This window comes from Galeopterus variegatus, unplaced genomic scaffold (assembly GCF_000696425.1).
Source record: "Galeopterus variegatus unplaced genomic scaffold, G_variegatus-3.0.2 Scaffold4268, whole genome shotgun sequence".
Taxonomy (NCBI): Eukaryota; Metazoa; Chordata; class Mammalia; order Dermoptera; family Cynocephalidae; genus Galeopterus; species Galeopterus variegatus.
Window position 1 is genome coordinate 121,646 of NW_007730379.1, and position 11,745 is coordinate 133,390.

Below are 11,745 nucleotides of genomic sequence, written 5' to 3' on the forward strand. Positions count from 1 at the left end.
ACTTATTGGTGGGAGCTAAAAATACACAAATAAATTCACTCACACACACACACACACACACACACACACACACACAAAAAAAAAAAAACCGGGGGGGGTGGAAGAAGATATAACAACTACAATTTCTTTGAAGGTGTTACAACAAGCAAACAGAAAGGACATTCTTGGGTGGAAGGGGGGGAGAGGGAGGAGGGAGGGAGGTTTCGGTGATGGGTCATAATAATCAACCACATTGTATATTGACAAAATAAAAAAATAAAAATAAAAAAAAACCCAACAAACAAACAAAAAAAAGAATCTGGTGGAGGAGAAAAATAAACCCACAAATATGGTATAGTAGAGTATACAATGAATATGAAACAAAGTTATGCATAAGGTGAAACAAGGGAAATGTTTGAGCCTTAAAGGACATGAAGTAATTACCTAGATCCAGTAGCTTGGTAGGGCTGGAACAAAGGGGTGTGAAATAAGACTGGGCAAACAAGTGGCTGTCATATTTCAGAATGTGACAATCACTTGGCAGGCTTGTTAAATATGGATTCCTAGCCCTCTATCTTCAGAGATTCTGATTTAGTAGGTTTGGGATAGGATCAACAATGTGATCGTTCTGATAATACTAATTATTCTGTTAATCAGCCAGGTGTGAGAAACATTGCAGAAGGAACTTATTGGGAAGGCCCAAAACGGGGAATGTTTGCACAAACCTGGGAGAACTGAATTCATTTGAACTCATTTTTCTACTAGTTACAGTTATACTTGGTTGTGTTAAAAGATAAACTTAGGCACGCAGTTCAGTGCTCTACTGTGGGTGACAGGGAGGGGGAGGAAGAGAGGAAACTTTTATAAGGTGTTCATGGAATCAAGAAAAAGAAAATATATTTGATTGGTTAAAGGCAAAGTCCCTAGATAGAGTTTAGCGTGCGTGCGTGTGTGTGGTGTGTGGTGTGTGTGTGTGTGTGTGTGTGTGGTGTGTGGTGTGTGTGTGTGTGTGTTTGTGGCTAGTACAGGGATCAAACCCTTGAACCTTGGTGCTTTGATGTTTGTTATCAGCACAGTGCTCTAACCAAGTGAGCTAACTGGCCAGCTCTAAAAATTTTTTAACCCTTTTAACTCAAGAATGTTTTAAGCTCTCCTTTTACTGGGGAGCAATAGTTAAGAGAGACCAAATTCATATTTTAGGATTTATGTAATCCTGATGCTAGGAAAATGCATATAACTCTGGGCTAAGAAGCCCAGAGAGGAGAAATGCCTAGATCCACCTTGGAATTTTTCTGGTGCTAATGGCAGAGGATATTTTATCAGAAGATTTTTAGAGTTTTGGGAGATAAGATCACAGTAAAGCCCCTGAGTCCAGACACTTAGGACCAGACAGTAGATCTTTTTTTGTTGTTGTTTGTTTGTTTTTTTGTTTTTTTTGTCTTTTTCCGTGTCCGACAATGGATCGCAACCCTCAGTGTCGCCCCCGTACCGGACCGGGACTGGCAACGGGATCGCAACCCTCGGTGCTGCTCCCGCGCCTCGCTCAGCCAGTGAGCGGGAACCGGTCTGTATGTGGGATCCGAACCCTCGGGCGGGAGCGCTAAAGCCCCTGAGTCCAGACACTTAGGACCAGACAGTAGATCTTTTTTTGTTGTTGTTTGTTTGTTTTTTTGTTTTTTTTGTCTTTTTCCGTGTCCGACAATGGATCGCAACCCTCAGTGTCGCCCCCGTACCGGACCGGGACTGGCAACGGGATCGCAACCCTCGGTGCTGCTCCCGCGCCTCGCTCAGCCAGTGAGCGGGAACCGGTCTGTATGTGGGATCCGAACCCTTGGGCGGGAGCGCCGCCGCGCTTCCCAAGCAGCGCACTATCCAGTGCGCCACCGGGCCGGCCCAGACAGTAGATCTTGACTGCCAGTCTTTATTTTACATTCCTTGGCAAACTGTTTAATCTGAACAAGCTCATTTCTACCATGAAAAATGTGGAGTATACTTCCTATCTTACTGGGGTTTTTTTGAATTAAATGAGATAGAATTGTTCCAGGTTTATAGAAAATAATAAATAAAAGTTAACCTTCAAAATCGTCCTTCAAATTTTTCCGCTTGTCTGGATAAAACCTCCTGCTTTTTACAGATGCAATCCATATGGAACAAGATGTCAATAGGACTATAAAAGTTGTAATTCTGGGGAGGGTCCACAAAAATTCCATCACTTTTTTTATTCCCCAGATAAAAGCAGTTGGCAGTGACAGTTAATTAAAAAAATTTACAGCCAGCTGCCAAAATAAATAAATAAATAAATAAAAATTCACAAAACTAAAGTCATTATACAGATCTCCCTTTTTATTCCCATCCTTAACAAATCCAGGAAAAAAAATCATACCTAGTTTTGGTGTCAATTTTTTCCAGGTTTTTTTTAAGCGCAGTTGAAAGTTGCATCCTATGAGAGGGAAAAAACTTGTATTATAAAACATGGATACATTTATGGTACAATAAAAAATTTTTTAAACATGAGAAGTTAAAGATAGATTTTCCTTTAAATATACATAAAACATAAGTAGGTTTTAAAACAGTATTGTATGAGAAACACTTTGAGCATTAAATCACAGAAATATGAGATAAAACTAAGATGGGTTGGGACTGTTGCACATGGCTGTACACTGTCAGGCTGAGAGGTCAAGTGGACCTGAAATCCAGCCTGAGCTGGATGAGCTGTCATCTACCCAGTGCAGGACTGCGGGGAAGGATTAACGCAGTATAGACATCAGCACAAGCCTGAAAAGACTTAGGGAATACAAAACCATACTTGACAGTAAACTTTAAAACATGCCTACATAGGGCCGGCCCGTGGCTCACTCAGGAGAGTGTGGTGCTGATAACACCAAGGCCCCGGGTTCGGATCCCATATAGGGATGGCCGGTTCGCTCACTGGCTGAGCGTGGTGCTGACAACACCAAGTCAAGGGTTAAGATCCCTTTACCGGTCATCTTTTTAAGAAAAAAAAATAATAATAAAAAATAAAAACAAAAACCATGCCTACATAAAATACGTTTAAATTCACATAGATAATAAATAAGCAATAATATAAAGGCAATCAACTTAGCAACAATAGTTATTTCTTCCCTTTTGTCACACATAGAAAATTTGATTAATTAAAAGGCAATATCTTAATAGCTCCAATGTCACTTTAATTAAAAAATATGATCAGGAGCTGGCCAGTTAGCTCAGTTGGTTAGAGCATGGTTCTGATAATATCAAGGTCCAGGGTTCGATCCTTGTACTGGCCAGCCATTAAAAAAAAAATCCCAGATGGGAAGCAGAACACAAAAATATGATCAATATGACGAGCCAGCAAATGATAGGAGGGAGGAAAAGTTTACTGCTAAAAGCAATTAAAACAGCTTTAACTACTTTTCAATTAAATTTATGAAGAAATTCATCTGGGAAGGCCAGAAACACAAGGAAGTAAATATAAGAGATGGTCACTTAATTAAGATTACTAATTTTGAGAAAGAAAAGTGGCCCAGAACAACCTGAGCCATGTGAGGTTTGCTAAATTTATCAGGTGCAGAGAGATATAAGCATGGGGCTTCAGTCAAGTCTCCCTCCCCTATGTCTCGGAAAATTGCTAAGACATGTTTTAGCAATAGTATCCAGACTAACTGCCTCCCTCAATGGGTGTAAATTATCCAAATGTTAGCACAAGTTATACAATGTGACCTGCACTCTTTCTTTGTTGCAACATTCTTGGAATTTATGATGCAAAGAGCAATGTATAGCCAATCAGTAGCTTATGTTGTTTTAGTGAACCAATGTAAACTCTTGGCAAACAACTTTGGGACTGCCCCCTTAACTTCTCCCTTTTTCCTGTTAAAAATCTGTAACTGCTGCCAAGTGGAGCACATATTCAGGGCAACCTGAATCTGTCTCCTGGGCTACAGTCCTAAACCTTGCCCCAAATAAACTCATTGTTTTATATATTTCTGCATCAGTTTCTTCCTTTAGGTTGATGTTTCAAATCACAAGTCTATAAGACACCATGTTTGTCTTGTTCTAAGACATCCCACAGATACGAAAATCCACTGATGTTCAAGTCCCTTATATAAAATGGCATACTACTTGCATATAACCTATGCATATCCTTCCGTATACTTTAAATACTCTCTAGATTACTTTAATATCTAATACAATGTAAATGCTACGTAAATAACTGTTATACTATATTGTTTAGGGAATGACAAGAAAATGTTCAATGGAAATGCAATTTCTTTCCACTGAATATTTTCAATTTGAGGTTGGTTGAATCCACGGATGTGGAACCCACAGATGTGGAGGGCTGACTATGTATGTATGCATGTATGTATGTAGGCAGCTGGCCAGTATGGGGATCTGAACTCTTGACCTTGGTGTTATAACACTTTGCTCTAACCAACTGAGCTAACTGGCCAGTCCTGACTGTATATTTAAACCCAATGATAATTATTTTACTGGATTAATAGTTACTTATTCCAGTATGAATTTGTGTAATCCTGTCAAATACCAAATGAGATTTAACCTCACACTTCTATTGTCTTGATTTAAGTTTCCTTATTAACCCATTCCTATGTAACTTCTTCAAATGAAGATATTAATGAATGATGTAACTTTTCTCTCGGTGCTCAAAATTTGTGTGAGCATTATCTAATTATCATTTCACTTGACTAATTCATTTAGCCTGGTTATGAAATTCCCTCCAACTCACTCTCATATCCATTTTGCATTCAGCTCATAATATTATATTTAAAATGTAATAATTACCTGTTTAGTGCAAGATTTTTCATTTCAAAAGCAATTTTTACCTCTTCAATTTCATTTTCCAGGTCTTCAATTTTACTATATAAGAAGCATGAACAGAAGAATTTTAATAATAGAAAAAGTCATTATTGAAATACATGTATAAAGTAAGTATTTGATAAAAGTAAAACACTTTTTTCTAAATAAAAGTATTCTATAGGCTCACCATACCAATGCATACTTACAGATTTGAAACTGATGCCTCCTGAGCTACTTACTCTATTTAGTATCTGGTAAGGGGGAATGCCAGAAAAGGCTAATATGATCATTCATGTACCTGTAAGTCTCCATCCCAAATCAACAAGTTCCCAATATAAGCATGACAAATTATTTGGAAAACAAAGAAAAGGATAAAGAAAATGTTATAACATGAATAATATGATTAAGTCTTAGTAAAAACTACAAATAAAATCTAAAAATATGACATACGTTTCAATTTGCTTTTCTTGCATGATTTGTTCTGGAGTTTTTTCTTCATCTACAAATAATAGTTTTATGAAGTTAATAACATTTAGAACAGTGCTGTCCAACAAGAATATAAGCCACAAATGCAAAATATGTAATTTAATGTCTAGTTTCCACATTACGAAAGTAAAAAAAACCAAGTAAAATTAGTTTATTTAACCCAATAGATCCAAAAGATTATTTCAACATGTAATCAATTTAAAGTTACTAATGAAATATTTCATTCTTTTTTTTTTTTTAAGACACTGTCTATGCTAGAAATAAATTTTTTTCTTTTGTGTATATTTTACATTTACAGCCCATCTCAGTGAGAACTAACCATAGTTCAAGTACTCAATAGTCACAAAGAGCTAGTGGTTACCATATTGGACAAAACAGTTTTAGAATGACAGAAAAATGAAAGGTAAAAATAAACAAGATAATGTCAAAAAATAAACTGTAGGTCTATATGTTAGCCAAAAACAAGTGGAAATTAAAATTTAAAAATTATCATGAACAATGTCATTCAAAAACATGAAATATGAAAAACATGAAATACCTAAGGATAGATTTAACAAAATATGTGTATGACCTCGACATTGAACACTGCTAAAAACTGAAATGGATAGCTATACCATGTATATATTAGCAGCATTGATTCTCCTAATACAACAGTTTTCCCCATATTGATCTATAGATCTGAATCAAATTCTAGTCAAAATTTTATCAGACTTTTTTTTTCTGTAGAAATTGACAAGCTAATTTTAAAATGCATGTAGAAATGCAAAGGGTAGCCAAAACAATTTTGACAAAGGAGCACAAAGTTGGAGGACTTATAGTAGCTGATATCAAGACTCACTATATGGATCCCCATACCGGCTAGCAGCAAAAAAAAATTTACTCTAAAGCTACAGTAATCAAGACAGTGCGTACAGAGAAAAGAGCCCAGAACTTTCTGTGATGATGGAAATGTTTTATGTCTGTGCTGTCCAACAGTGCAGCGACTAGCCACATGTGGCTAGTAAGCATCTGGTATGTGGATGGTGCAACTAGAAAACTTAATTTTATAATTTATTTAATTATATAATTAGTTATATAAATAGTTATAAATAATTATAAATAGTTAATTATAATTAACTTAGAAAACCCACATGCGGCCAGTGGCTACCCTATGGGACAGCACTACTCTAGAAGACAAATTTATATATAGTAACAACTCAAATTAGTGGTAAGAGTGGGGACTAACTGTGAAGTGGCACAAGGGAATCTTTTTTCATGATGAAAATGTTTTATATCTTGATTGTGGTGGTGGTGGTTACCAAGATGAATACATTTGTCAATACTCATCAAAAAACTCATCAAATTGTACCCTTAAAATAAACGCCTTTATTATAAAAAAAAATCCTTTAACCAATGAAGTCTCAGTAATATTTATTTAAAAAAAATAGTTCAGATAAGTATCTACAACTAAACTTCCTGTGGCCTGCTTTAAATCTCTCCTTTAGGTATAGAAATTCTATAATGTGGACTATTAAATCTACCCAAGTTTACAGATGCCACAATCCCTTAAAAATGGAATTATCTGTACAAGGAAAACAAGGACTGTATGAGTAGGCAGACTCTTTCTTATCATTTGGATCTCAGCCCTAAAATCATCTTCTCAGAAGAGCCATCTCCAATCACTCTATCTAAAGTAACCCTTCCCTTTTATCAAGCCATTATTCCCTTCCTCACACTTACCATACTTCAATTATCTTGCATGTTTCTTTGTTTACTTGTTTTGCTACACTAAAATGTATAAAAACAATTTTTTGTAAAGTTGATTTTATTTTCCCTAGAGTACCATTGATGATCAATCTCACAAAATCTTATTTGAAATGAAAATACTTACTTGCATCAATTATCGACTTATACTCTAAGAGTTGTTGTTTTGTCTGTGCTCTCAGCCTGAAAACAAATAAAAAGAAAGTCACATATTTATTAATTGAGGTTTTACTCATTACCATATGATACACCAATTCATCTTTTTCAGAAGCTGTTATGACAAAATGAGTATAAATAGTTAAACTCAGCACTAAAGTCTTCCAGTTTGGCTTCATTTTATTTAAAATGGGCATAAGGAACTTTAAGGCCTCAGAGGAAGACAAAATGGAGTACAGTAGGAAAATGGCATCTGTGAGAAAAAGTAAAAAATGTTGTTTTTAAATTCATGCTTAATAGGTCAAACTGGATGGGGCTTAATGAAAACTGCTACACAAAGAAGAAATAAACCAAAATGATGAAACCTGGGAAACACTATAAATAAGTTACAAACACAGATTGTTAACATACTTAGGAGATACAAAAAAATAACAGATACTAATTCTTGGATAGATATGTAATTCACATAGTTTCTTAGTTCTGTTATTCTTTAAAATAAGTAGAAAAACTATGCGTAAAATGGTAATTAGTTATTAAGTTGTATTTTCAAAATATTTTGTAAATCCACAAATATTACACACTTGCATGATATTTTCATAATTCTGAAACTGTTACCTTGTGACTTTGGAGACCCCCCCTTTTTTTCCCCTCTCAGTGATAAACTGAACAAACAAGTGATTTTATCTGGTATAGTTCCAAGACAGAAAAAGTGGAGCAGGCAGGGCCAAGTACCCCTCTCCTGTCCCCCACAGGTTGGGGGGGGAGTGGTGGCCCATGTACAATCATAGTAAATTGGCAAAAGAAAAACACAACAGATGTAACCCTTTTAAGTAGCTAAGAAGCATTACAGAAATTCCTAAAACTCCGTGGCAGATTCCTTATGTTTCAAAATTCTAAATGAAAACAGCAATTTCTTCGAGGTTAACGAGGCTAGTATTCTACAAGACACATGGAAAGAATAGCTGAAATGCTGAAGGAGATTTTTTATCTTTAAGTATTTTATATTGTAGATAAGAAGGAATTTTTAAGTGAGACTGAGGTTGATTATTAGTCAAGGCCTTTCAGAGCAATGGTTAAGCTAATATATAGTCACAATGCTTAAAAAAAATCCCCTTGTTATGATTCACAACAGAGGTCTGCGAACATTTTTTCTGTAAAGGACCACAGAGCAAAACTTTAGGCTTTGTGAATCATATTTTTTACTTATGTTTTAACCTATTCCACTCTACCCTTGTAGCCGTTGTGTTCCAATACACTTTTATTTATGGGCACTAAAATTTGGATTTCATATGATTTTCACGTGTTATGAAATATTCTTCTTGTGATTAACCCTCTCCTCCCTCCCCCTTAAACACATAAAAACTATTCTTAGCTTGAGTGGTCACACAAAAACAGGCACTAGGGGGGATTTGGCCCAGGGCATTAGTTTGCCCACTGGTTTAGAAGACTGATGTCCCTTCTCATCAAACCTTCCCTAGCAACTGCTTAGTGGAAAAGCATAAACATCCTCCTCTTAGTAGAATACATAACAAATGAAGCCTCCGGATGACAAAGTGTCGTAGCTATACGAGAAAGAAAATACACCCTCCCTCGAGTAGCTCCGACTTGGATGCGCCGCACATCCTGCCCGAAAAGCCGGGCCCGGCGTGAGGGGAAGCCACAGCTCCGAGGGGATTCCTGAGCGCCCTGGGCGCTGTGTGCTAAACACTTTCCCAAGTATCTCACTTAAGCCCCGTATCTCTGCCGAGAGTCATTTTTGTCTCCTTTTCGCAGATGAAGGGCTTAAGGAGTTGAAGTGAAACGTGCAGTCACGGAGCCTTTTTTTTTTCGGTTGGGGCACGCGAAGCCGTGACCTTGGTGTCAGAAGGTTGTGCTCTAATCAACTGGGCTAACCAACCAGCCCGGCCACGGTCATTAAGTGACCGAGGGTACATTCGAACGCTGGTCCTCCTGAGCAATGGGCGGAGCTCTCGGCCACCACACCCACTGGGCTCCGGCCGCGGGGACCAGAGGGAACAACCTGAGCAGCAGGGTCATGCGGTCCTCGCTGCGCGCCGCCTGGGCGCCGGCGACCTGTGGCGGCCCGCCCGCCCCGCCTTCCCCTCCGGAGTCCGCGGGCTCGGCGGCGGCTTGGTTCTCGGGCTGCTTCTCCATTGCGGGTTAGTGCGAAGCACAAGCACAGGCCGCTCAGAAGAGGTTGCTTTTCCCGCCACTAAATTGACGCCCGGAAGGAGCCTGAGGGTCCCGCCCCTTCCTCCCCAGGGCCCCACCCTTTCCGCTCCGTTTCCCAGTTGCCATGGCTACTGCTCTTGGCCGTTATCCTTCCTCCACTGGCCTTAATCCTTAAAGACTACTAGAAAAAATTCGAAGAACTGTAACTAAACGTCAGCTATACCGGGTGCTGAGCTAGGGGTTGGATCACAGACGTTTGGGGCACTCCCGGCTCCGGGAAGAGCAGGGTGGAGGTGACAAAACCCCAACCTAAGTGGTCATTCAGCCTTGGCGTTGGGAACGGGAGCGCGGTGGGCGATGAGAAAATGCACGGCCTATAAATGCCTAGTTGATTTGTAGCTTTTCATTGTAGTTGGCCGTGTAAGGGACACTATGTCCTTGCACAAACACAGCAGCTCAGACCTCTGAACAAGAGGGCCGATAATTCTTTCATAGTTTCCCCCAGTGCTCTTCCTTTCCATTATCAAATACAGCTCCTGATAAGTTAAATTCAAAAGGCACGGTAGGATGTAAAATAAGACGTTAGGTTCGCTACTCTTACCTCCGAACTCACGGAACACAGTTTCCTTAATTATTTTGTTTTTGTTTTACAAAAGTGATTCCATTGTTCCTTTTCACTTATCGTGAATGCCTTCCAACATCTCACATCAATTTCATCCATTTAAGCAGTTAAGTGGCCTATCAAGCGTCTACTGGTCTAAGCATGCAGATTGAGGGCTGGTTAAAACAGATTACTGGGTGTCTACTACTCCGGTTTGCACAAGTTCCTAGTAAAGTTGCTTTTTTGGGGATGACACTTTAAGAACCACTGCTGTAATAGATCATAAGACACTGAATTAAAAAAAAAAAAAATCCACAGAGTCCACAGTAGAACAAAACAACAAAAAAGGGTGAGTGTGGGTAGGGAGCTATTCTTTAGAGAGAAAGTCCGATAATAAATACAGAAAGGATAGAATTAGAAAACTACCATCATTGCCATTCTCAGTGAGAAATGAGCCAGGAAAGTATTGTTAATAGATGTTGAAACTAACTAAAAAGGGACCATTAGCAAAGTTATATCTAGTGGTTACCACCTTAACCAGGTGATCAAACTTAGTATCAGGGCCGGCCCCATGGCTCACTCGGGAGAGTGCGGCCCTGGTAGGGCCGAGAAGGCAGGTTCGGATTCTACGTAGGGATGGTCGGTTCGCTCACTGGCTGAGCTTGGCGCGGACCACACCGTGCCTAAGGTTGCGATCCCCTTACCGGTCAGAAAAAACAAATAACAAAAAACCCCCAAAACTTAGTATCATCAGTAGTGTAACAATCTCATGTGTGACTCCAATATTGTGCATAAATTGTACATTATCATGTATATTCTTGCCAAAATGCATAACCTGAAGTTAACTATGAAGAAACTATCAGACAGGAAATCCAGAATGAGACACTCTACAAGACAACTGGCCTGGACAAGTTTATGACCTAAAAAGCAAAAAGTAGGGAAGTTGTTCCGTAAGGAAAAACAAATGAACCTTGACTAAATTTTGGATTGGAAAAGAAAAAAAAAAATGGCCTGAGACACTTCTGTCTTTTCTCCCCCCATTTATTTCTGCCTAAGACATTTTTGGAAAGATCGAAAAGACTGAAGAAATTTAAATATGTTCTACATATTAGATATTACATTATTCATTTTCTTTAAGATTGAGGATTTTTTAGGAAAATGAACTTAATTCATAGGAGATGCATGCTGAAGTATTTTAAGATGAAATTATCTTGACGCCTTAAATTTTTTTGACAGCTGGATTTCTAACCCTTGACCTTGGAGTTATGACACCTTAAATTTACACTTTCAAATGGCTCTGGGAAAAAAAAAAAGGATGTATACACAGGTACACACACACCCCCTCCCCCCACAGTCTTTCTATATACCTGTGGCTTAATACTCACCTACAGACATCAACAGAACTTTGTTCCCTATGAGGAAATAAAATCCCTTCTTATATCCATGGAACATTTACAGAAGTCAATCAAGTACTTATCCACAAAGAAAACATTAAGATTCAAAAAGGTGGATTTTTACAGGCCACATTTCCAATGAAATAAAAAACCACCGACATCAAGGTGTCTGACAAAAAAATTAAAAATCAAAACTGACTACTTGGAAAATAAGCACTGTTATATAAGGACCACAAAGAAATTATAACTTAAGCAGAAGTTGATGAAAAGGAGGATTTTGAGGGCCATCCTGTGGCTCACTTGGGAGAGCGTGGTGCTGACAACACCAAGTCAAGGGTTAAGATCCCCTTACCAGTCATCTTTAAAAAAAAAAAAAAAAAAAAAAAAAAAAAAGAAATAGAA

At 38.2% G+C, this 11,745-nt stretch overlaps 1 protein-coding gene across 1 annotated transcript in view; it reads right to left on the minus strand.

The window, feature by feature from the left end:
* The window catches only part of CENPH (centromere protein H), an 11,163-nt gene extending 1,833 nt beyond the window's left edge, over positions 1-9,330 (minus strand). Inside the window, exons 1-5 of the mRNA XM_008587181.1 lie at positions 9,197-9,330; positions 7,148-7,203; positions 5,242-5,290; positions 4,777-4,851; positions 2,363-2,419 (exon numbers count right to left, since the gene is read on the minus strand). Of these exons, the coding sequence (XP_008585403.1) occupies positions 2,363-2,419; positions 4,777-4,851; positions 5,242-5,290; positions 7,148-7,203; positions 9,197-9,330 (371 nt within the window). The remainder of the gene's footprint in view (positions 1-2,362; positions 2,420-4,776; positions 4,852-5,241; positions 5,291-7,147; positions 7,204-9,196) is intronic.
* Between the last annotated feature and the right edge of the window lie 2,415 nt (positions 9,331-11,745).